Source organism: Anser cygnoides, chromosome 3 (genome assembly GCF_040182565.1).
Source record: "Anser cygnoides isolate HZ-2024a breed goose chromosome 3, Taihu_goose_T2T_genome, whole genome shotgun sequence".
In the NCBI taxonomy this organism is placed as follows: Eukaryota; Metazoa; Chordata; class Aves; order Anseriformes; family Anatidae; genus Anser; species Anser cygnoides.
This window is the reverse complement of record NC_089875.1, coordinates 60,382,803-60,409,876: the sequence shown is the minus strand read 5'-3', so window position 1 is coordinate 60,409,876 and position 27,074 is coordinate 60,382,803. Positions and strand designations below refer to the sequence as shown.

The 27,074-nt window shown below is 41.3% G+C and overlaps 1 protein-coding gene across 1 annotated transcript; it reads right to left on the bottom strand.

Moving 5' to 3' along the window:
- Window positions 1-412: 412 nt before the first annotated feature.
- On the bottom strand, window positions 413-23,470 carry IFNGR1 (interferon gamma receptor 1). Its single transcript, XM_048075761.2, has 7 exons — window positions 23,312-23,470; window positions 14,805-14,919; window positions 14,222-14,394; window positions 12,527-12,684; window positions 11,605-11,782; window positions 10,402-10,517; window positions 413-4,621 (listed from the first exon to the last, which is right to left on the bottom strand). The coding sequence occupies exons 1-7, from the start codon at window positions 23,388-23,390 to the stop codon at window positions 4,127-4,129; spliced, it is 1,314 nt and encodes a 437-aa protein (XP_047931718.2). The 5' UTR covers window positions 23,391-23,470; the 3' UTR covers window positions 413-4,126.
- Between the last annotated feature and the right edge of the window lie 3,604 nt (window positions 23,471-27,074).

The following is a 27,074-nucleotide window of genomic DNA, read 5'->3' as shown; positions in this document are numbered from 1 at the left end:
GTGGTGCTGAGCTGCCTGACCGGGCTAAACCACAACAAAGTAATCAGTAAGAGCTTCTAGGAAACCTAGCTTTCCCTTCTCTGTAGCAACCGATCCATTCGAACGGTGTGACCATTTAATGTAATTCTTACAGAGAACCTAATGACGGTCCCCAGGCTCAGGCATCAAACTGGACTGAAGTTACTGCCTGCTGCATCAGGAGCACGATCACAGTTGCTGGATGACAACAACGACTGCCTACCTACCATCACACACACGTGCTATGTACAGACACAACCCACTGTTTTCTATTCATTTTCAGTAATGCTCAGGCATACACCACATACATGGCGCTAGGAATTAATTGAGAGAGGTTTCAAAAGCAGGAGTGTATTCAGCTCAAAGGCTGACAGAAGGAAAAAGAGCACACACATTTGCCTTTTGAGATTTTTTTTTAATTTCACATAAACAAAAATTTAATTTACAGTATTCACAAGTATTTTAGTTATAAATTTGAAAAGAGAACCGAAGTATGGTAAATGGGCCAACAGTGGATAATGAATCTTCTGGAGACAGGAAGACTTGAGTTAGACATTAGAAAATACTTCCTAAGAGTGATGAGCTGCTACAGTAGATCGCCTGATGGGCTCGTGGAGTCTTTAGGCAAACATGGAAGAGGAATGATACTGTATGATACTGACCTGGGGAGAAGAATGAACTGTGGACCTCTGGGGGTCCCAGTTCACCCAGCGGTTGCATCCATTTAGAAAACGTGGAAAGCATATGAGTAAACATGGACTTGATATTTAATAAAGGACAACTCTTAAAAATCACGCTAAAGAAACCTATGCAGGTCATGATAGGAAATCTGTGTTTTGGCTTCAGTAACTTGGAAGATCAAAGGTGCATTTTCTTTTAGACATGCTGAAACTATTAAGATGAATTAAGTGCAGTAGCTCTATTTACTAATACTGAACTGTTTACATGGCACCATTTCAGAGCAATCACTTATTTCTAGTCTTAGTTGAGAAAAACAGCCTTTTGCATGCAACTTTCGTTTCCTGGAATCTTCACTAGTGAAGGACTGACTACATACAAACTTGCATGTCTGTTCTGAGCAACTGGGACACTAACATACCCTGTTTTCACAGATGCCAGTAGATTTAAAAAGAACGATTATTTCTATTTAAAACTACATTATTTATTTACATAGAAAAATCATAAAAACAGACCATCCGATGCCTCTGTGTCAGCACAGAGTATTACCACAGTACTTCATTGTTAATTTTAGAGCTAACAATAAGAACTTACAATACCAGTGCAAAAAGGACAGCCAAAGAATTTCTTAGAAATGTTGGGCCAAGGGTTTGTGATGCAGGTTGTTTTACAAAGGATATAATGTTCTGATGTCTCACATTCCATAACCTCCGAAATCACCTTTAGGAGAAAGGATGAGAAGAACACTGATCAGCCGTGATGAGTAAAAAAATCACCTGAAGCAGCTTGAACTGATGAAACCTTCTATGTGTGTCATACTGAATAGCTGATATTTTATGTCAGTAAAAGGCATGAATATTAAGCAAGTTTGAACCTGCAAACGTTAGGCTTTTTGACACCCAGTGCCAAGGTGCTATTCCCAAATACTTGGGAGCTTAAGCAAACTACTATTCCACCACAAGAATATGAGCTTATTAATTTAAACACAGTTCATAGTTAAGTGAAAATGCATAGGTAAATACTACCCAGCAGCTTCAAAAAGACATGGCTCAATTACTCAGTACTACGGAACTGGGAAAGCACTGCTGTAGCCAGCGAGGCATTTCTGTGTTCCCTGTTCCAAAAAGCCACCACACTGCAGGTTGCTGGTAGCTAGATTGTCTCCTAGTGGAAATACCGTCACGCACTTCCCCTGTTCTTAGGCTCTCTCTTACTAATACTGCCACCAGCAACAGCTGGAGACAAGACTCGGAGCTTACTGACCCATGAACACATTCTTGTCTCACTGTGGCCTTACGTTTTCAGTCACAGAGAGTAAATAAACAAATCTGGTGCTCTGTGCACCCTGTGCTTCACAATTATAAAACCTGCCAGGTGTCCTGAACAACTAAAACGTTGAAACTGCTTCCATTCCTTTGAGTGTTAAGCACGCAGCACGTAGAAGGGAGGTGGTCCAGGGAGGGTGATAATTCAGTGGCTTTTGTAACTATAGTTCCAAAATCTTCTCAAAAATAAAAAATAAATAAACTTCATGATAGTAACAAGAACAGGCCAGTTGCATGCATATGCATGTTGTGTAGCACAAAATACCCGTATTCCTGTGCTTGATTTTCAGCTTAGAAAATAACAGTGCTTTTCCATTACACATAACTACCCACCATGCCAAATTTTTCCCATATGCACATGATATATTTGTGTTGTTTCTGACCTTAACCTCCCTATCCTTAACTACACCCTAGCACCCTATGCAGCTCCTATTTATCAACAGCCTACAAAATCTGAAAGAAAATGCACCATTTTCAAGCTCTGCACAAGAGACAGCTGCTCATCTCCTTGGTAAAACAGACTGCAAGAAGCACATTTCAGTGGTGAACCATATTATTAACTGAAAAGTCAGTTTTGTTGAAGATTTGACTGCAAGTTAATTCTGATTTCCAAAGCCTTCTTGTAGTATTACAGTAGTTGTACGACTTGTACAGTAGTTGCTGTACAAACTTTATCTTAGGAATACTCATGCCACTGAGAAATTTAAGGACAAAAGCACAACACTGCTTGTTACAGCAAGTGATTTTAAAGGGAAACCAAACATTTCTGATATGCATATAAAAATTATCTTTTAGAACAAAGACAATTTTGTATAAACTAACTACCTCGTGTCTGCAAAAATATCCCTTTTTCCTGAACTAAGCACTATCATAAATGTTTCCTACAAACAGAAAAAAACACCACCAAATCTGGACTAAAGACAAAGTACCTGGATTGAAGGCATTAGACTTGCAAAGCTTTAAAATATAAAATTCTCATCCTTCATTTTTCAAAATTATAATCTTACATGACAATATCCAGAGCACTTTCAGATGACAGTGTTTTAGGAACTTCAAAATACCACATTACTTTTCTGTTGCCTCCCTCTAAAATACATCTGAAGACAATCTGGTACAGTTTCTGAGTTAGGTCATAACAATGAAAAATGGCAGTCATTTTCAACCATCTAGAAAATGTGACTGGTTGGCAGAAGCCCTGTTGGTTTGTATGAGAAAACATCACATTGTTCTAAGAATTGCAACAGAAACACTCTGGAGGAAAGCAGGCTGATTAATTTTTAATAACACTTCCTGGAGAGTCTGTGTAACTACTGCCGGTTACACACACCTTCCTTCCCCCTGCACCTCTGGAGGATCAGCCAGCACGCTTATACAGGTGTTATCCAAAATGCGACAAGATTGCACAGTGTATCTAGACAATCCATCTGGATGCAGCTGTAGAGAAGTAACAGCGTTTTAAAGAACAGCTGTTTACATCACAGGACTTCTGCTTTGAAGTTAAAAAAAAAAAAGTTAAACATGTACTCACTGAAATGTGCAAAGTAATGGCCCTGAAAGTACAGACCTCTAGTTGCAGAAAAGAACATAAATAACTGGTTCTTGGCGATGGAATCAAATTCCTAAGTGACAGAGGAAAAAGTTACAGGTATATTCTTACTTAAACAGTAGGATTCCCTTGAATATAAAACATTCTTCGAAAATTTTCAGAGAAAACAATGACAAGGAAAAGAATACCTCCAATAGCTCCCGTAAATGATACAGCAGCTGTTTTACACTCCTTCATAACATCTCTGCTCTTCACAGAGTACTGTTCAAATAACAGAGAACTATTCTGTTCAAACAGGAAATAGTAAGTTATGTCCTATACACAGGTATTTCTGAAAGTGACAGGTTATTATGAAATCCCCCCCCCAGTTTTCATACTGTTCTCAGGCACTACACTCAGTCCCATTTCAGGATCCCACTGTACTAAGCTGTATACTTGTTACTCTGTTTCCATCAGTGTAAGTACAACCTGTAGATATTCATGATATAAGCCTGGCTCTCCATAATCTTCAGTAATGCTGTTCTTCATGAGCTTTTATTAAACATTTCATCTATCCTGGTTAGTCAGTAGGCCTGTAAGCAATCACAGGTTGTTCTTCACCAACATCTATCAACATATCTAATGGCACGTGGGGCTTGTCATAGCCAGAAAATTTGGGACAGCTTCTTGGAATGACTGTTTGTTGTATTTCTGTGGCAGAAACCTCTGGACCTGAAGAGTTACTACTTATACCTGTTTGGTTACTGTCCGAAATAAAGTAACTCTCTTTTACTTTACAATTCTGTTCATCATCAGAAGGGACCTCCTCTGTAATCTTCTGCACAGAGGACTCTTCCACTTTGTCTGGTGCCTCTGGCGGAGGACAAGAAGATGCTCCTTCACTGAAATTATCAAGACTGACAGCTTCTTCTTCTGGCTCTATATTCAGCAAGGCTTCTTTGCTATTCAAAGGCAACGCTGACTGGACTGGCATGACGCTTACTATAGAGATGTATTTTCCCTCTGATTTTGATTCTAAAGCGTTATCCATGTTCAGGTTTCTTATCACAGTGACCTTAAATGGGGGAAAAAAACAAAAACACTTTTAGTTCCGCATAATTCACTAATTTATCTGCTTTACCTTCTGTTGAAGATTAGAGGTTAAAAAAAGATACCAGTGCATAATACAAACTTAATGTTTTTACAGCCAATTCCTGCAGAATTAGCAAAATGAGAATCTGGTAAGGTCATCAGCCAGCATCTATGACTCCAACTGTTTCATTCATACTTCTATCTAAGCTCTCAAAAATACCTTCCACATGAAAATACATTTGCAAGGATCAAATCTGTTTCATGGGTACAATCTCTGCCCACTATATTTTTAGTCATCTGAAGATTTAAGCTGAAGTCTTTCTAGTTATTTCTTTTATATCACTAAGCACTCCCTCAATACTGCAAGAAACTGTAACGTTTTGCTTTGAAAATTCTACCACAGGAAGAATATATTAAGTCATTCAATGGCCTGGCTCCAACTTGTTTTGAAACATTAAGACATGCCTTCAGGATGTTTAGACCCTTCTGATTTTTTTTTCTAAGGTATTTTAAAGAATATGTACGAAAAACGAGGAAGGGTAAACTTTGAGCTGAATGATGTTGCCTTCTAAAGCTACTAGAAAGCACAGGGAGAAAGTGCTATTCGATTCAAGAGTCCTTTCCAAATTTCGTAATTTGTTATATACGTGTATCACAGACTACCAGCTACTTTATATGAGCTATGTTCTTAATGAGATATAAACAGTTTTGCAAACTGTTTTTGGGATACTCTGTAAAATTATTTGACTGAAAATATTGGTTGAGGCAAATTCGGAAGAAAGGTATGTAGGTAAGAAGGAGAAAAGGAAGAGAAAAATAGCATTAAGAAAAGCTCCAAATAGGCAAAAAGAATCTCCCAGTCCATATTTGTGTAAGAACAGAGTGCATTCAAAACCAGATGATCAAATCTGACTGTGCTTTACAAGCACCTTCCTTGATCAGAAGGTTACGAGGCCTTATCTTTACATTCGTACCTGCACAGCGTGCTGACTTCATTAGAACTGATTACTTCCCTTCACCTCTCAATTCAACCCCAAAACCTTCCCTTCAGTTGCCCCGATACCTGTTTATAGTACTGTGTATGCTGGATCAATGAGATTACTGGAGTTAAAAAACAAAAAAACCAACCACACACAAGCAAATGCTCCTTGGAGAGAAGTTATTTGTAATCTTAGTAAGCAATTTAAATGATCTACAAACTTATCTGATAGGTGTGTTAACACAACTAAGGTGAGATGGTCACCTTGGGAATTAAAGATTGCCACCAGGAAACTTTTTTAAAAAATATTATTATTATTAAAAAAAGACATTTCAGGTGAATCGTAACACTAAGAATCTAGCTGCTCTTCAGCCATCATCCTCTCTGGACTTTCATTTTCTGTTGTGCAGAAATAGTCAGAATACCACGTAGAGAATATCTGGGGTAATTCTGCATGAGTCGTATAAAAATCACCCATTCATAAGAAGCGGATGGGTAATATAGTTGCAGAAACCAGAATGTAATAAAGAATGCGTAGATATTGAAAACGTTATGAACAGTTGGTATTCATGTTGCCCATTTCCAAGACGTATTTATACAGATATAAAAATAGAATATTAGTTACTTATGCCGTACTTAAACTGATATTGAAGAGACTAGCATCTGTAGCTTTTTTGAGGGTAGCAAAAATCAGACTCCAATAGTCACACAATATGTGACAAGAGAAGACAATCCATTATTTAAGCTGCCATACTTGCAGAACGTGAATTCAAATGAAATGCTATAGAAACTATGGCTAAAAGCTGCATTTACAACTTCACCCCTACCCCAATACCTGTACATGCTATACCACAGCAAAAATAAAAACCAAATGAGCTTATTTCTGTCCTTTTAATGTTGCCACGTGGTTCTAAAACCATAGTCCTAAAAGACACTAAGGGAACGTCTCATACTTTACAAAGTTTCTGCATTTCATGCTGCTGACTAGTAATGCTTAGAGAAAGACCCTAGGATAAAATCAGTGCTTCTATGCAAGAAAGACATCCAAAGACTTTTATTCTCAAAAAGGAAACTAGTTTTCCTGTCTGTGACACAAGTTGGTACAAGCAAGATGTTACAAGACACTCCTATTCCACAAAAGAAGGAAGCCGTCAGAAGAAAAAACCCTTGTGGGTTTCCTGGTAGCAAACGTTCTTTAAGAGTTGCTTGGTCATGATTTACAAGATAATTTAGCAGTTCATGCATTCATTTCTAGCTTCAAAGAAAATAATCAATAAACCTTACTACACTAACTGTAATAACATTAATGCATCTCTAATAACAAGTGCAATTAAGATATGGGTTACTATTTTAAAACAAGTGTTACCATAAGTAGGTTAATATTTTTCCTTTAACTGTTACTGATAATGTATAGAATGTTACCATCATTCTTTCTTTATCACAAGCACTAATGAAGTAGCTTCTTCCTTCTAAGATGGTAATTGTTTGTGGTAAATATCATTCGATGACATTTGCAGGGACATGCAATTACTATTTCTCTAAATGAAAAATGTGTTGCATAATCAAAATGACCGAAAAAATCCAGAGTCACAGAGCAGATTCATAAGCGTTTTGTGCATATTTGTAAGGGCTCTGGAAATTCAGTGAGAGAAAACAACCTTGTCACCCCTGTCAGGCTCAGAAAAAGCATCACCAGCACAAAAGTTGACTTCAGTGTAAGCTAAAAATGCAAGTTGATGCTTTTCAGTGTGGTTCTGTCTTATAGAGCAAGTGTATTTTCTACCTACTAAAACACTGTCCACCATTTAAAGACAAGAGGCATGAATAAAAGACAGCAAAGTTTAAGTAGATGGAGATGCCCACAGCTTACCAGTAAGTTATGGACTGTCTCCTTTTAAAGTGGATAAACCTGTATCACGAATCTTAGAACAAAAATGTGGTATCACACACAGGAGAAACTGAAATGACTCAAGATGATGGGTGGAAGGAAACAGCCTCTTGAATTACTTTTTGTGAGATAACTGAAGGAAAACAAATGTCTCTCTCTACAGCTAAACTGCTGAAATGCTGGATTCCTGTAATCAAGCAGAAGACTAGCATAATGAAGTAAATAATCTATCCCATTTCACTAGATGTATATTCCTGGTAGGGTCTTGCTAGGAATAAGGGTGTCTCAGACATTTAGCCTTACACCTTCTCTAATGATGGTAACCATTCAACGCCCATACTGAAAGACAGTGCGGAAGTAAGACCTGAATATGACTGCAACAGCACTTTTGGGAGGTCCTAAACAGCATAAAGATGACATTATAAAAGCTCCTGCAATCTAAATGGAAATGCATTTTTTTTGTTTGTCTGACTCTCAGCTAGGCAGGTGCTTGATGATTGCTATTTCTTATTTTTCTTTCAGAATTTCAACTTTCTGAAAGTGACTCAAATGATCTGATCTTATAGTATCTACTTGAAGCCATCAGGAAGCAGATCAGTGTAAGGCAGCAGTCTTAAGGTGGGACATCTTGCCTAGTCTTCTGACGTATGGAAAAACTCTTGAGATGTTTCACTTTCAGACAAGCTCAGGTACAGCACAAAAGGTCTGTGATAGGGTCTCAGATCTCAGATGCCTGGACAGATAACTCTTCGTATCATTAAACTTATTATTCATATAAATTATTGTTACATTAATGAATACATTAATGCAATCATTTAAAATATAATTTTAATTATATAAAAATGAATCACAGGTTATTAATTATTCATTTTACACTCCCATATTATTTATATCAGCTGTATTAAAACCATCTATATGAGCTCTGCAATTTATACTGTCACCAGAGACTTCAATGGAAATGGACAGAAGGTAACAGTCTTTACAAATAGGTATATTTTATTCAGTTCCTTAACAGCATGGCACAACGTGGTATGTGAAGCAGACTGCGGTACGCTGGAACCTATGAATCACCAGAAAACATATAGCCCAGTAAATTGAGAATATGGACACACAGAAAAGTTTCCACAAGAAAGTTCAAGTGTGGACTTGGACCACACACCAGTAAGCTCACAGGAGTTAAGTAGCACATGCTCTGCTTGTGATTTCCTTTCTTCTGTTTCCTTAGATGTGGTGTACCACAGTGGTTTTGGGAAGCCTGAAGAGCAATATGCTCAATGCATAGCACAGTCATCTAGATGCGAAGACTTTTGCTAAAGCAAATGGTCTTCAAAAAAATTATTCCGTGCATGTAGGACAATGGTATATATTCAGACAGTTACATACGGGTGTGAAGATGAAAAAAAATCTCCAGTATCTCACTGTTTTCTAAAGGTCTGCCTGATGTCAGAGTCTAGCTGCAGAGTCCCTCAAACAGATTTATCTCATTTGACTTTCTACTAAGTCTACAGTGTGGATGGCTCTCTCTGAGCTGGTCCCATGGCTCCTGTCAAAGTCCATGGAGAGAAACAGGCACTTTAGAGAATGCTTTGTCTGACCAGACTTACGTATTATTGCAGAATGAGATGCCTGGGCTGCATAAATTGATGGACTAGATTGCTGCTTACTATAAAGAGACCTAGCATCTCTGGCTTGGACATCTTCACTGAGTCAGAGCAATCTCACCTCCTAATATTCCACTCCAAAGAAAGCAGGCTCCAGGGGGATATTAGGTGTTGAGCTACCCTGCACTAAGGAGTCTCTTTAAGAGTCTTAAGTTGAAGAACATGGAATTGAAGATCACTGCCTCTTCTCTCCAGAAGTCTTATGAGACTTCCTGTATCTGCCAAGAAGATACTGTCTTGATATGATTACCATTTAAGAATTACTACTACCTCACATGGCAGTTCTTGAAAATTTTTTCAGCTACTGTTGTTTATTCAGCTGTTGTGACTAGCAAGATACCAGAAGGACAGTATAACGGTACTTGTCAGGTATTCCACTCTTCCCTGATATGGATGCATGGAGGCTTCTACCGTTCTTTAAGCAGCATCCACTCCATTTTCCACATACATTTGCAGGAAGCTTTTAAGGTAGATCTGACTGTCTTCTCTGTGATTGCTCAATGTAAGAACAGATTTCCCCTAGCAGTTTTTCTTTACTCTTCCTACAGTGCTATTATGTTTTTTTTTTTTTTTTTTTTTTTCCCTCCTCACTCTGCACATCACTAAGAACATTGTAACACTTACCAGTATCACAGTATTACCAAATAACGAAGGAATCTCATGCATGTCCAGTGACAGGACAAGAGACAATGGGCACAAAATCAAGCAAGAAATCCTACCTGAATACAAGAAAGCACTTTTTTTTTTAAATTGTGAGGTTGGTTAAACACTATAATAGGTTGCCCAGACAGGTTGTAGAGTCTACTTCCTTGGAGATGTTCAAAACTCAACTGGACAGAGTCCAGGGCAACCTGTTCTAGTCAACCCTGCTTAAGCAAAGAAGTTAGACAAGACAACCTCAAGAAGTCTCTTCTAACCTCAGTAATTCTGTGTCTCTGCTACTAGAACGAATACAAACCTGTCTATGTACATACACAACGGGTTTTTGGAAACTAACTTCTCAAAATAGACCAAATAACATTACTTCAGTTAAACAGAGACCAAAGTCTAATCCTACAACAAATACAGGGCATCTGACTGCAGAGGCTATCAGAATCTAAAAGCTGGTATCAATGCTAAATTTTTTATGAGATTATGGTAAAAACAATCAGAATGTCCATGAAGGTGTTACCGTTATAAAAAAGTTACCGAGTTGGATATTAAAAATCTGATATAGATAACAAATCTGAACTTACCAAGGATTTAGGCAGCTTTATATTCCTCTCCCTTAGCTTCTTGAAGCCACAACATAATGTCAAAATGATGCCCATGATCACCACAGCCACGCACACAATGACAATGTTTTGTGTACCTAGGAAGTTATAGCAAATTCTGTTAAGAAGTTTGGAAAATAAACCACTGCTGTGCTGTGCCATTTAGAAAAAACATAGAAACTGCTGTAGCTCAGGATGCAGTATGCAAATTTATCAATTTAACACGTTTTTTCACTGAAGAGAACTTAATTTTTAAAGCAGCATACAAAGTAAATAAAAATTACAACATAAGATTTTCAATTCATATAACAGTCATGTTTTTATAGAGGTAAAGAATTTTTATAATTTATTTTTTGTTCCTTAGAGATGATATATGGGTATGATTTTTTTTAAAAAACACATTTGCTATGTGAGAGCATATTAAGCAATGTAAGAATTACTGTGCATCTCTGTACAATAAAATTAAAATGTGAAATCCAAAACAGAACTTTTATCTAATATTAATAGAGGACTCCATTAGTCCAATTCACCTTTAAGCCTTCCCCCTCAACCGCACTGCTCTTCCTGTGCATAAAAGAAAAAATTGATAGAAGCAGTTGTGTTCTCTCTCTTTTCCCTAGTGAAGTTTCGGGCCATAATGAAGTAACATTAAAATGTTTGTAATAGATTAGCAGAGATACAAAGATGGGCTACCAACTAGCTACCATTGTTCCCTTTAATTAAGAAAAAGCAGATGATACCTCAACTTTATTACAGAGTTCAGAGTTACTTCAAGTTCCAGAATAACTAAATGCATTTTCTACAGTGATGTGACTCAAAAAGCCATTTATTAGAAGGTAGGTATAGTGCTTCCAAAAGCCATATAACCCAATAAACAATCAATTTATCAGTTGTTAACTATACCAATGATCAGGTGTAATGAAACCAGTTTTGTAATACCAATGAAGAAGGAAAAAGCACTCAGAGAAATCAGGGTTACTTGAAAATAATACATGATTTTTAAAAGTCTTTGGAAGACTTTTGGGAGAGTGCATTTGGAAAAGAATGACCATGCTTTTTCTTTTTTCATATTCTCTCATAGATATCCGAGTGATCTCATGACTGTATCAGAGCTCAAATACTTCGCTGTAACGTATCTCTAGTTAGACTCATTAAGTTTGTAGTAAAATTTTAGAATTCTCTTACTCGTAGTTTGCTCAAGAGGAACCTGAATGCAGCTTTCTTCGGACGGGGCACCAACTATCAGATTTTCAAACAAACTGCTCTTTGCCGAAACACAGTAAATAGAACCATTAGGAGTAACTGGGATGTCTAGGCTACATTTATCCACCTGACAGTCTTCTGCAAAAACCTCTTCTTTACGCTTAAAAAAAAAAAAAAAAAAGGACAGACATACATGTTATATTTATATCATTTGACTCAATACATGATAGATGTTATAGTACCTTCCAACACTTCTTAAATGTTGCAACACCATTAGGTGTGGCTTCTAGATCTACATGCCTTGCAAAAGCCGTGAACTTCAACTATCAATTTATGAGCTACCTTATGATGGTTTATTTGATGAGACCACAGTGCTTTCATCTAAAATTTTCAGATGCAGAGAAAACACACACTGTCCATATTCCATACTTTCATTCCTAATTCACCTGTACCTAGATGCATACAAAGGTTAACTGTAAATAACCACATGTACTATCATTTTCCTAAAATTCACTCTCTATGATTGCTACATAAAGTGGTATCAATATCTTTAATATTCTGATATGAAAGGTCTATCTAGGTAAGTGAAAGAAGCATAAGTAGTTATTCATGTTTTAGCAGGTATGCAGAAATAACAGCATGTGATCCAGTAATCCTCTCTTTCATGTACAGCTAACGCAATTATCTGATTCTTGTTGGAAGAAGTGCATTTGGACAAACTTTCAGACCTTCAAGTCCTCTCTCTCACTGTAACCCAGGTTTTAGAGTTTCAGCAGTCCTATCTTACATTTGACTGCTTTTTGTTTTCTTGATACCTGTGGGCTCTGTGTGTCAGAGGAGAGAATCTCGTTATGTATTTAAAACAAACAAATAAGTGTTTTTAAGTTTTTATTTTGAAACATACCTGAGTTTCATTATCCCAAAAAGTCACCTTGTACATGAAATCTAAATTGTCTGTGATCCAAGGCTGAAACTCCATAGATGGAAATACAGGATGGTAAATATCAACTATGATTTTATCAGCATGCCTTGAGAGATCCAGTTTTGGAGGTCCTATTTTTCCTGCAACACATTTTACCTTTACTATTAGTCCAAGGTTTTTAAACACAATATTGAGATAAAGAAATCTAACAAAACAGGCTACTTGTAGTTAACTTTCCAAAATTCATTAGATTCAAGAAGACTGATATGTTTTCTTGAATGCTGTTAATATTATATAGCTGCAACATTGGGAAATAATGGACGCATTTCGATACATTAGTGAATCTGCTTCTAAAATGGAAATAATGGAGATTACCGTTAAGAAATCAAACTTTCCTATGCATATAGACCATAAAAAAAATCACTGATAACAGAAAATCTAACAAAGCAATTATGCAGATGTGAATGAGAACAAAACAAAGTACTGCTGACTATACGCCACCATGAATTATGCTGAGCTAAAAACAATACCGTGCTGAAACAAAGGCTATTTGAAAACCTAAACAAATCTTATCTTTAAGAATAATAGTCAGGAAATCTGATTTCTGGTGGCAATAGCCTATGTACATTTTTAATATCTAAAGATCTAATTGAATATTTGAGCCTTGTCCAATAGGAACATGATTTTATATCTCTTCTCCATCCATGGCTGCCAATTTACTGCCAACATTCAAACTCAGCATTATTACCATGACTTCTATCCCTCTGTCAAACGCTTGAAACCCGACACTGATTTTAAGTCATGAGAGCACTGAGTAAGGGAACAGAGTAGAGAAAAAGGAAAGCATAGTGGGGAAACAAGGAGACACTCTCCATTTCTCCATCTCCAGCAGTGCATAAATCCAGTTCTATCAGAAGCACTGCCCAAGTCAGGGAGAATCTCCTGGGCAATGTCCTGTGACATACTTTGTGAATGTAGCATATACAAAGGAGATATCTTAGGCTTTCCTCACTCCGTCATGGCTACTTCGTGTCCCCCATGCAATGCTGGAACCCCACTGTTTTGGAAAGGGTGGCCTAATGTCTAGACACACAATTTACTATTACATTACCATGTGAAAAGTGTGATTTCCCCTGAAGCAGCCCAAAGGATTTACATGAAGAATTACTCTTACTTATTCAGCTACGGTGGACTCCTATTGCTTCTTTAGACATGGAAAGCTGTCAGTAAGTGGGATTACAGTGTCAAAGATTCAAGTGGTTGGTCGTACCTTCAGAGGAAAGACTCAACTTCATATGTCAAGGTATGACCAACCACTTGAATCCAACTTCTACGATGCCTAAAGGTCCACAGCTTTCAGTGGCAATTTCCTACCCTACTCTAGTATCTGGGTCACCAGGCAAGAATATGAGAAGGATGCACAGGATGCATTGTCAGCATCATTTCCCTGCCTTGAAAAGTTTAAAAAAAAAACCAAAAAGCTCAAATACCATAGTGACAAGTCCCTAGAGAGACAGAACTACGAAGTTCCTACTGAACAACCAACATGCTTTGCTTTGTCCTGGACTCCTGACTTTATGATACAGAATAATACAGCAACAAGGATACTATGATCATTAAAAAGAAAAAAAAAAAACATTCTGGGAAAGGAATTACAAGATCTATGATAGAACTTACCATGCTTTTGCAAAATAAACTCATTTGTTTCAACATACTCAGACTGTTCTGATCCAACAACAGCTTTAACTCGAAACCAGTAAGGAGAAAAAGTTTCCTTTACTTCCCGTGAGAGATCACAAGAATTAGTTGAGATGTTCACACAAGTTGAAACAGTCATATAGGTACCTGGGCTGTAAAACAGAACAAGCAATAGCTGTGATTTCAATGGAACAATACTGTACAACACACTGCCTGTGATAAAACAACACTGCAGGTGACAGAGCACTGGCACAGGTTGCCCAGAGAGGCTGTGGAGGCTCCTTCCTGGAAGGTCTTCAAAAGCCACCTGGACATGGTCCTGAGCACCCTGCTCTGGGTGTCACTGATTGAGCAGCAGGTTGGACCAGATAGCCTCCAGAGGGCCCTTCCAGCCTCAGCCATTCTGTTTTTTGGCAAATTTTACCTGAATTTACACTTCGGCAACCTTTACAGGACGTCAGCACATAAAAAAAAACCAACAAAACTTATTACCATGGACTGACTGTTTTTGTGCTTCTAGAGAATATGAGGTACAGGAAATGACAAAAAAGTATGAACTTACCTGTAAGGTTTCATTTCCACAACAAAATAAGGAGTTTCAGACGTAGGCTGGTACTGCCAACTCAAGACGGTTTTGAAATTTTGGGATGTTACTACAAGGTTTGTTGGTGAAGGCACTGGAAGAAGCAGAACAATTGCACTTAGTCAAATACGAGAACAGTCAAATATATTTCTAAATACTTTGGAAAAGGCAACGTGCTAGATATGACTGGAAAAATTAGACACAAAAACTGCAAATTGTTCCCCCCCAATGGACCCAGTCTGCCCTGAGTACAAACACACCTGAGCCCTGCATGCTGATTTACTATTCTTTTCTCCTACAGAGAGAGTTTTCTTCCTGCTTTCAACCCTGAACCTCAGATAACCTTTGTCCATTGAAATCAAGTCTGTCAGACAGCCCCTATCAGGTTCATCAGGATGATTACATCCCTATGTCAGTATTACACAGATAAGCCAGCAGGGCCGACAGTATGAATTTACTGAAATTAGAGATTAACCCAAAAACCTGCAGATTTCTCTGGCTCTTCAGAACTGAACCAGAAAGAGGAGATGGGGAAGCCTGTTACCAAACCTGCAGAATCCAGGCTGTGTGCTCCAGGGACTCCTAACGCCTCCTGTCTCCTAATGTCTCAGCCTTGCCAAAAGACAACAGGCCTGCCGGGGAAAGCTTGGATTCAACGTGAATTTCTGACGACGACATTTTTACATTCCCAGCAGTACTTCTGGAAGGCTGTGATAATAAAAACCTACCAGTTGTAAGGAATTTTAACACTGAAACTACCATGTAGGCCCATACTCATGAGATTATCTGAAGTACGTTTTATTAACAACACCAGAGGTGAGGTAGCGACACACAAATAAAAAGTAGCACCAACAGTTTCCTCACACAGCAAACTTCTGAGCACCAACAGCAGCAGGGAGACTGGGGAGCAGCTGCACAGGAATGAAAATTACTTAATTCTTTAACTATTTATGGCTGTCACATGGCATTCAGAAGGGGAAAAATGAAGGTCACTCAACCATTTTAATTGCCACTTCTTAGGTTCTCAGTGTCTGATTTGGCATCATTAATATTCTGTCAATATAGCTTTTGTGAAACATTGAAAGGTAACTCGTATTTGACCTGCTCCAGGCTGCTGCTTGTTCACAACACAAATGCTTCTACTTCACTTCGTGATATGTTGAGGGAAAGTAAACAGTTTTCATGTCTTGAAAACAAGACCACAAAGATAACACTTTACAGAAAGCAATATCCAGAGGCTGAGATATGCCATTAACCTCGAAGATCTGATACACATAATATACCTCACTCCACAAATGGTGCTGTGGTTTAGTTATTTCACAGAATCACACGTTTGATAATATGTACGAGAGTGGTATTTCAGTTATTGGAATAAAGGAACCTAATCATCAAATTCTCAACCGCAAGAAAAAAAAGGTGACAAGCTGACAGAAGAGGTGTCAAAGCACACAAATGTCACACTGTGCCTTAAAAAATAAACACTTGAATAGAAATAAGAATGTGATCCCTGCATTTTTATTTTATTTTGTATAAAGGTATTACCTTCAGTTAATGAACAATCGTATTCTCTTTAATTGAAATCATTAAGCATTTCCACGTCTTAGCTATTCCAAAATGGTTCTTAAATAAAGTTTACTATGCCAGCTAAGCATTTCTCTGGTGCTTATTACCATATTATGTCAGCAAATGCATTTAGATCTACTTAAGTATTTTCCCAACAGCTCTGTAGGAGAAGCGAGCGTTATTCTCACTTCACACTGGGGGATCTAAGGCACAGGAATGAAACACACACAAGTACTTGTGAATGCTGAGTGACCAGTGAAAACTAAAAAGAGCCTGCCAAGTCACTTCTCCTCTTCTCTTGCTCCAAGAAAGACCACTCAACCTAGCGCTCTGCTCTGCCACCCAGATGTGATTTTAACATGCTCCAGCTGTGAGACTACAAAGGAACTAGAAGAAAACAAACCTTCCTCATGGAAAGCCAACTTTCTTCACAAGTCATACCCCATTCCCAGCCACTGGGGAGGTCACCACCCCATACCACAATGGCACTACAAGTTGGCCACGATCACATACAGGAACAAGAATTTACACAGACCATCAGCTCATCCTTTTCATCTGTACTGTTAACAACTTTGTCTCCAGTGTTAAGTTAGTCAAGCAGCACATCCCTCTCTTACCTTTCACTCCATATCCTTAAGACCTAAGGGATACTCTTTAGCATGAGCTGAGAAGCTAAAATTTTTAATTCTACGAACAAAAGCCAGTAGAGAAACAGGTTTATAGCACGCTTCCTCTCACCTCATTAACCTCTCCATGTTTCACAAGCCAAGAATTACCTATTTTACCCATTCAAATAATTAAAATAATTTTTCTACAAGATGCCACCTTTTACTCCTTTTCCCTTACTCTCCACAGGCACTGTCCATCTTGTCTCTCAGGCTGTCTAATGGGTATGTAGTCAATTCAACGTAAACTGTTCTCAACTTGCATTTATCTATGAGATTTGCTGGCTCCACTTCAAAGCCAAAGAAGGCTTGGGTGCTCACCTCCTTTCCCTAATTACACTAGTTATTTCCATGGAAGAAACTGCCTCTACCTGTGAAGGTTGCCTAATCAGTTCGAGTCACCGAGGACTTCACTCATCAGCTCATTCAGCAGCACCCAGAGGCTGAGCTTACGTCACAGCAGCTTAAAGATACACAAGTGAGTGCTCAGCACTACAGCAGTTTAGACCACGGGACCTCAAAATGGGCATGGAAATAGACAATCTAGTCTACTTTCTAAGGGATTCTAGTCCCTTTCTTCAGGCTTATTAGCTATCCTTTTTTTCTTCTTCCCCCCCTTTTTTTTTTTTTAAAGCATCATAGTCGTCTAGCTCACAGCCCCTTTATTCAGGCTGCCTCTCAGACTTCTAATGATTCAACAAGTTCTAGTTTGCTCCCAGTTCAAATGTGGTGATGTCTACCTGCAGTGAGCCCTGCTCACCTTGTTCTGTAAGACAGCACTACAGGCCAACAGAAAGGCAACAGCGACTTCAGCAACCATGATTTTGCACAGAATTTGAATTAGGTACATGCATTCTGGAAGAACATCTGAGGAACTTCAGCAGCCCTATGTTCATAGAATAAAGGAATAAAAGAAGGTAGGCCAGTAATATGTTTTTTTGTTTGTTTTTCTTTTTTTTAAAACATCACTAAAAGAAAGTAAGTATGCTTGGATTTTGAGGATAAAGAACCAGAATGTCAGAAAGTGAAGTTTGGAGTGAGGAGGGCTAAGAGCAAGTACAAGCATGATCACAGAATGCAGCGGATTTACGTGGCGAGGTTTTGGTACCTGGTGGCTGCAGGGGTGGCCTCTGTGAGAGGAATCCAGCGGCTGCCCCATGTTAGATAAGGGCCAGTTTCAGATGGCTCCAAAGGGACCCACTGCTGAGCTAATAAGAGATGTTGTTTGTGCCTCTGTGAGAGGATATTTAAGAAGGGGGGGGGGGGGGGGGGGGGGGGAAAATGCTTCACAATGACAGCTGGGAGAGTGAGGAATGAGAACCAAGACAGAGCCAAGGCAATAAGCGATGTTGTCTGTGCCTTTGTGAGAGCAGATTTAAGGAAGGGAAGAAAAAAAAAAACAAAAAGCTGCTGCACAGCACCAGCTGGGGGAGTGAGGAGTGAGAACCAGCCCTGCAGCCCCCCAGGTCAGTGCAGCAGGAGGGCAGGAGGTGCTCCAGGCAGGCAGCAGCAGTTCCCCTGCGGGCTGTGGAGAGGCCCCTGGTGGAGCAGGCTGTCCCCCTGCAGCCCATGGGTCCCACACGGAGCAGATCTCCACGCTGCAGCCCGTGGAGGAGCCCCCGGTGGAGCAGGTGGATGTGGCCTGGAGGAGGCTGCGGCCCATGGAGAGCCCCCGCAGGAGCAGGCCCCGGGCCGGAGCTGCAGCCCGTGGAGAGGAGCCCACGCAGGAGCAGGGGGTCTGGGGGGAGCTGCCGCCCGTGGGGGACCCGTGCTGTGCGGGGGGAGGAGGTGGAAGAGGGTGGATGGGGGGAAGGTGTTGGTAGTTTGTTTTTTTTTTTTTTTTTTTTAAGTTTCTCATTGCTGTACCTTGTTAGTAACAAGAAATAAATTAGATTAATCTCCCTGTGCTGAGTCCGTTTTGCCTGTGATGATAATTGTTGAGTGATCTCCCTGTCCTTATCTCAACCCTTGAGCCCTTTCCATCGTATTTTCTCCCCCTTTCCCTTTGAGGAGGAGGAGTGAGAGAGTGGTTGTGGTGGAGCTCAGCTGCCCACTTGAGTAAAACCACCACGCAGGGCAACCTAGAAGCAGAGCACCTAACAATAAGAACAGAATGCAGCCACATAGTTGATCTTGGCCAACTCACACTAGCATCCATTTATAACCAACACACACAACTCAAAAAGAAATGTGGATATTTATTTGTTCATATACAAACAGCCCAAACTAACTAATGCTCCCATATCAGTGACAAAGACCTCCACTGATACGACAGATACTGTTGTATGTTTATATAGATGCATATATACACACATGCACAACGTATTACACATACACTGCACATATTGGGAAGATATTTGATTATTATCTTCACTGAAGTATTAGCATTTTGGAGACATTCATGTCTTCAGCTAACCTGCACAGCGGACAGGAAGGAAATGCGTGTAGGAGGGGATTAAAAGCCAAATGCCACTGAAAGACTTTTGAGAATCCGAGCAGGTTAAAATATATAAACTGAGAAAGGTTTCTGTGCCTGCTTGAAACTTATCTGTCCTGTTCACTAAATAAATGTTCCTGAACAATACTACCTACGGAAAGTACTTGTGAAATAAAGTTTATAGCAGCCACGTATTCAGTCAAATCTATTTTAAAGTACGTACAGAAGGACTTAATATTTCGTAAGTGTAGATGTCCCACTTATTCATTGAGCCTCAGTGATCCAACAGTGAAAAAAGTAAATCAATGAACCAGAGAAGGGGACGTTTCAGAGATGTAGAGATGAGACAGACAGCCTCTATACTGATGTTTCCTTCTTGCCCAACACCAAAGTTCCTTCCTTCCTCCTAGCAGATGCCACGAGGCATTACCATACACACAGAGGCTTCATTACTACTGTTCACAAAAGCAGAGCTTGACTGAAAGCCTCATAATACATGTAACTGAGTAGGTGCCGGTGAGCCCACAATGCAGACCCTGTGGCACATCTGAAACAACGCTGACAAAGATCCACACAGCTCTTTGAAGCTGCACACACTGAACAAACTTCACTCAGGTACTGAAATACAAATTGAAAGCTTGAATCGAAAGCTTATAAAGAAACTGTCAGAAAACATGTGAAGACCCATTGTTTGAAAGTACTCCTTTTTTGGATTTTCATGAAAAACAAATAAGTCCTTATAAACCTCAAGAGAGGCATCACAGGAAAACAGTTTTAAGCCATTCCTGTAAGTTAAGAGACACAACAGTTCTAATTTTGCTGTGGATTCCTGCCAAGCTCACCATTTAGCCTGTTAAAAGACAGCCAGACACAACGCTACAAAACTGTCATCCTGTGCTACTGGCAAGGAAAACCGCGTGCCTTCCTCAGGCCAGCCCCGCACTCCATCTGGGCTCATACACCCCCTTTAAGTGCACCCAGGAAGGGCACTTACTTACTTTGGTGCCTTTACGAATGTAAAAGCTGCGATTCTCCTCAGCTGTCACCACCACTGAAGGAGAAAAGACAGCAGTAAAAAGATCAGAAAAATCTTCACTACTGCAGGGCAGCAAGGTGCTGGAGATCCCTGCCCCTGCTGCCCGCTTGGCTGCCTTCTGGGTTGCATCCGTGGGAGGTTTGCAGGCACTCGCCTTCGCCTGCTTTGTTGTCCCTCCAAAAAGAAATCCTGGGCGTATACTTCTCCTGTAATGCCGCTCCTATCCCTGGGTGGCACATCCTTAACAGAGTCATTAAAAGAGAGCTTGAGTTAGTGCATGCAACAGCAATTCGGTGCAGAAGGTTCCACTCGAAGTTCTCCAAAGATCTTCAATTCCTTTCTAGGAACCAGCATTCAACTTACAAACGAAGAGAGTACAAAAACTAGGGGTGACAATTAAAGCTGTTATGCTTTTAAAAATACTTGACGAGTGAAATAAATATTCTTGGTTGTGTGAAATCAAACACTAGGGGCAGTATTTAGTGCCTTTGAAAACAGCTACTATTTACAAATTTTATTTCCTCATGGAGCTTGCTTTAAAAGTTTTTGTTTATGATAAAAATCTCAGCCAGGTAATATTCTGTAAGAATTTCTTTACCCTTTTATTATAGCTGATATGTCATGGCACAGCACTCTCTATTATCAAAATTTTGTCTGCAGCTGGACAGAACTGCTATGACTGCCAGTAATCACACTCAAAACAACAAACCCAAAAGACCAAGATCACCACAACACAACTGGAAGCCAGCCACAAAAAGGAAGTTCACACACCTCCTTGGAAATTTGGCTTTCAATAAGCAAGAAGCACCTCAAACTGCCATCGCAGTCTCCAAACCTGCTTCCACTACAACTGCAATCTTGACCAGGGGGGCATCCCTTTCTGGATACTTACACGCCAACAGCTCCCACCAGCGAACACCCAGCTCCACGGTGAGTCACAGGCACATCTATGCAGACGTGCTAAGTGCCCAGCCGCAGAAAACACAGCGAGCGTTCAGCTGTTTGGACGACTGCTGCCTGGGAGCTGATGACCGGCAGAAGGGCATTTCCTCATTGCACACTCAGCCCGAGACACTTTATACTACCAAAACACTGAAAGCCCTATTAAGACTTCAGAAAATAAGCACTCTATCATAACAAAGGAAAGCATCATAAACACATCTCAGAATTCCCCGTCTCCTACTCTCATCTTTCCACTGTAAGCCAACACATCTGCTTGCAACTACGTAATAATAATAATGAAATAAAGTTACAGTAATGGTCTGTCTTCACAGACATAACCAGCTTTTTCATCCATCTAATACACAGCAGTATCTACTAGAACTCCCTCCATCACACTTTTATTGTCTAAAAAACTAAGTTTTTGCTTAAAGGATGAAGTCTCTGAAGGGTATGGTTATAGAGGCTGTGGCCAACCTGCGCACTAGTCACCAGGAAAAACTCTACTTGTGTTTTCAGAACACAACTCAAAAGTGTGTTCTGCTCCTTTGAGGCTTTGCTGCACTCACGTACAGAAAAATGAGCATTTTTCTTCTAGGCAGCTTGACATACCTCAACTATCCCACAGCACTTTTCCAGAGCCTTACAGTGAGGCAATTATTGTGCTGGACTAGGCTGGATTATGGCAGGTCCAACTCACAGTAGTGATTTATTGTACTGTGCTTTTTAACCTCAAAATCACTTACCGCAAAGTTAGAACAGCATGTTTTATTAGCAATAAAAGCATATCCTTAGAAGATGTGAAGTCAGATCCCCAAGGCCAGCATTCACCATCCATATCAGGCCTCCTTACTACTGAAACCTTGAAGGAAAGGCGTTCTGGGCAAGGTTTAACAACCTGTTGCCGCAATGAATGAGCTGGATGTGAACTACCCTGTGACGCACCGGCAGGAAGACGACAACCCTCCCTGCCCCAAGCACGGGGCAGGTAAACCCCAGCAACTTTCCAAAGTCCTGCAAGGTGCGGTCCGTCACCATGGCCAACCAAGCTCAGGCACTGCAGATGGGCACGGACCTATGCGAAATGAAGCCCCTGTGGATCCACATTACGTGTTTGCAGGATGCATGGACACATAATCAACATTTCTGTGATCAATTGCTAACATTTTAGGTATATGGCTCTTTCTGTGGTTAGAGCTTGAAAGAGCACTGCTGTTTTCGCCTGTTGTGCGGACATGCTTTCCATTTTTAAGCCCCTTCCCAAAGAACAGAGCCACAGACACCTTTCAATGACCCAAAATGAAGTGCACGTTCTGTTTAGACCCGAGCTATTACATTAGATGCAATCTTTTATTAAGCTGTTCTGCCTCGAGGAGAAACTTGCAAACCAGATTGACTATTTCTTCCAAATTTTATTTGCAACAGCTCTGCCGGAACCAGATGTTCCTGGCAGCAGTCCAGCTCTCTTCCCGGTCCGTGCCTGGCTGGAAGGTGCCCCAGGCACAGCCCCGACCCCCACGCCTCCGATTCAAACCCCCGGTTTCCCTGCTTTTTTTTTGTACGCATCCATTCACAAGACACAGCGGGCTGGCGCTCTGCGCACACTCCCCTCACGTTACACACCCCAAACGCGCAGATCCCCGAAATAAAGCCTGCCACCCGCCCCTAACGCACCCCTGAAGGACGGCAGCGCTCCAAGCGACGAGCACCCAGAGGGCAGAGGCAGCCCCGCGGGCGCCGCTTCCCCCCGGACCCAGCCCCGGCCGCCTCCATTTTCTCGCTGCCGCCGCACGGCCGCTGCCCCGGCGCTCCCTGCGCCCCGCTGGCCCCCGTCCCGGCTCGCTACCTGCGGGCGGCTGCTCCCCGCCGTCCGTCGCGCTCCGGCCGGGCGCCAGCAGCGCCAGCAGCGCCAGCAGCAGCCGCATGGCGCCGGGCACGGCTCTCGGCGCCCCCCCGCTCCGCTCCGCTCCCCTCCCGCTCAGCGCGGCGCCTGCGCCCTGGCTGCGGCGGGCAGGGCAGGGCCGGGCCGGGAAGCGGCGGGCGGGCGGGCGCTGACGAGGCGTGGGCGGCCGGGCGGGTCGGCAGCCGGAGGGGCTCGGGGCTTTTTTTCGTCTTTTTTTTTTTTTTTTTTTTTTTTTATTTTAAGTGCTGATACAGATTCGTATCTGGCAGCCCCGACCGCTGAAAGAGCGTCCTCCTCCTCGGGGCTTGCTGGGACTTCTGCTCTCTGTATCCCGATTTCGCTTAAAAAACAAAAAAAGAAGAAGAAAATTCAAACGCAAATGACCTTTTCTAGCCTGCCTTCTGCTTCTGTACACTGTTTATTTTCCCTTGGCTCTCACGTTTGTATGTGAACACTAAAAGCACCTAAAAGCTAAAAGCACCTAAAAGCATCTAAAAGCACCTAAAACCTCTTTCAAGTTTGTAGCAGGAGCTTATTTCAGCTGGTCAGGAAGACAATACTGGCCGACACAGCGAGGGCGAGAATAGCAAATTGAACTCTTAACGATGGTACTCATTGTCCAGAGACCTTCGCAAACAGCAGTTTGAAGCCATCTGTGTAGAGGAATCCCAAATTACACTGAGAGATTTTAGTCTTTCTTATCAAAACATGTTTACATTCGCTTCCAAAAATTACATGAAGTGCTGCCAAGCGAGACGGCGACGGCAGCCCTTCCCATCCTGTTGCCATGCCCCTGCTCAGCGCCCCAGTGCCTGGTAGGTTTGTGCCTTGACCACCCGGCCCGGCCCAGCGGGATGCTGCTGTGCTCCCCGCAGGTCCCTCGGCCCCAGCAGGAGCCCGGCCACCAGGAGAAGGGTGCGGAAGAAACCCCTTCTGCCACACACCGCCCCAGCCGCGGGGGGTGCTGCCGTGTTTCGAAGCTCCTGCCACAGATTCTGCAAAGAAGTCTTCCCCCAGACTTAAGATGGAGGCTCTCTGAGGGACAGCACCCACGCTTCTTCCCAGACTGTCAAAGAGACAAAAGAGGAAACTGAGCTAATTGTCAGAATCATCGTGCTTCCTCTTTCTCAGGCCTTCCTTGGACAAGGGTTACCTCAGCTGCTCCCTCATCTTTATTCCCTATCCCAGACTTTGTCCCACTGGAGAAGAGTGTGAAGGAATAGCTTTGCCTGCTGTCTGCCACACTGCTGTCTGCATTTGCAAAGCTGAGGGGGGAGGCTGGATAGAAGGAGGGGGGAGATCGCAGGCCGGCATTGTTGCTGAATAAAATGCCTCACTGGTAGGGGCTCAGAAATGCTGGTGGCCATATGGCTGGTAAGATGGTGCTGCGGCAAGTAGGATCAGCACTGGTTAGAGAGCCAGCGTCTCCTCCTGGATGCACTGACGCTGAAGAGAACGGATTGTGAAACCCTGCTTGCACCACGTAGCAATGCCACGCTCACCGGCCAAGCTGTGCTCTCACACTGTCCGTGTGAGCACAGTCACAGCCATGAACTCCATAGCCAACAGCTCCTTAACTGTTTGGGTGGAAGTAGTGTCTGCTCACGGGCATGCAGATTTTAACTGCTTGAATGGTGGCATGCCTACACAGTGTTTTCCAACAGATTAAAATGGTATTTTGCACAAAAATAAGCAAGAGTCAACAGCCCTTGATGCAGGTTAGGTATTCTGACAGTCATAGCTCAGCCTGGCAGTGTAGAGGAGCCACATGAAAAGAGCTTAAGAAGATTGTTTTTTTGTTTTGTTTTGTTTTTGTATGGCAATACTACACAGACTCGAGGGAATCTTATGAATGGTTAGAACAATGAATAAAAATTAAGCCTGTTCTCTGCAGAGAAATTAAGGAAATTCCAGACACAAAAGATCCCTGGCCCGCTTTCTGTCTGTGCCTCCAGATACTTTCCAGACAGCCCCTAGCAGGGGCTGCTCGTCCTTTGGGGCCAGTGGAGTCCATTCCCACCAAAACATTGCAAACTGGCTAAAATTTTTCCTTGTCTTGAATTGTTATGAACTGGAAAAGAGAAAAAAAAAAAAAAGAAAAGAAAGAAAAACAAGTAAAAAAAGTATAAAAAAAAAGTCAGTCCATTGTCATGTCTTATAACTTCCCCCTTTACTTGCCTTTCTGTCCTCAGGCATGTGTGGCAGTCACATGCCTGTCTGAGAAAAAGGTCTTGCAAGGATAAACAACTTCTCGCATCATGGGACAAGTTTCCCCAGTCTTGTTTTTTTGATTGTTTTTTAGCTGTCACTTAATTGTGTCACAGAGTTCTTGTGCTGCCACATCCATGTGCAGCAGCGCTCCTTGGGGTTTTGCAGTCTTGCAGAAATAGGTACAGGATCTTCACCTCACTTGGTCTGAAATGCTTGCTCTGATTCTTAATGACAGCTCTGGTTCTTAATTTCATTCTTAATGAAAGCAATTACGTGCTTTCTCACAAATGAGGCTACATGAAAGCAATTACGTGCTTTCTCACAAATGAGGCTACATGTTGGACCTTCAGGGTTTTGGCTTTGAAATACCGCTCAAGGCCCTTTGAAAAACTAAGCTAGAGGGCACTGTCAATGTGGGAACAAGTTTGTAGACTGTATGGGAACATTCTTAGGAAAGGTGTGTTTGAAAGGTAGTGCTACCTCTTCTTTAAATGCTGTCACACAGAGAAATCACAGCCATGAGTGACTTGTCTCTAACCAAAACTTTTCCTCAGTAGCTAGAGCAGTAGCCATGTTCAACTTCAAAATGTACAGACAACCGACCACCCCCCCCCCCAAACAACAACAACAGCAACAAACAACCCCCAAAACAGCAAACAACTCCTTAGTGATCACTTTGTTTCTATACATCCCATAAAATCTGTCAGGAAGTTCAGTGACCTTCTCAGGCAGACTTAATTAAAAATAGACACCTCCATCTTACAGTGTCTTTACTAACTCTCTAGCAGTCATTACAAATTTCTGCCCATTTTGATTCTCCTCAGCCACCCATTCTTTGAAAAATCACTAAAGAAACTAAACCTGAAGCAGTCTAAGATGTGGTATGCTATTAGAGACTTCCATCACTCACTCCAGAAAAGAAAGAAAATGCCTGCCTACCCAGAAAATTGTCTATATCCTATGATTAAAGTTCATTTAAATGCCCATGCTGCATATCCTATAATTGTCCTGGCACTGAATCCCGAAGGAGGTAGGTAAATAGCGAACCATGAAAATTGTGATTTCACAATTGGTGATTTCACAAATCACCAGTGAATTGAATCACAACTGTGATTTCACAAATGGTGGTGGTGGTGAAGCAGCCGCTGAGTTGGTGACCTCTCCAACAGAGCAGCAGCAATGAGCACTGCTTAGAAATCAACTACCAAGTCAAGGTAAAACTACATTGGAGGTTGAGGAAGGCACCTGCATAAATAGGAAGATAAAAGAAATCAAAGATTCTCACTTTCTTACATATATTTGAGCACACTGAGACCCCTAAGAAAAGAGGAAGCTAGAGTCAGTACTTGGGAGTTGTTTTGCCATCTGTATTCTTTCCCTCTGTATTCTTTTGTGCTTTGTAAATGAACGTATAGTGCAAACCTTACTGTGTCTAGTGTGGTTGCTGGTCCCGTCCCCAGATACAGGTCTGAGTAAAAGGCCAACCACCTTGCTC

Bases quoted from the DNA above. Each gene is read 5' to 3' on its own strand.
- IFNGR1 (XM_048075761.2), bottom strand. From the start codon at position 23,390: ATGCGGCTGCTGCTGGCGCTGCTGGCGCTGCTGGCGCCCGGCCGGAGC. The intron at 12,685-14,221 runs GTAAGTTCTATC...AATGTGTTGCAG, and splicing joins GTTTATTTTGCAAAAGCATG to GAAAAATAGGACCTCCAAAA. The intron at 11,783-12,526 runs GTATGTTTCAAA...TTTTTTTTTAAG, and splicing joins TTTGGGATAATGAAACTCAG to CGTAAAGAAGAGGTTTTTGC.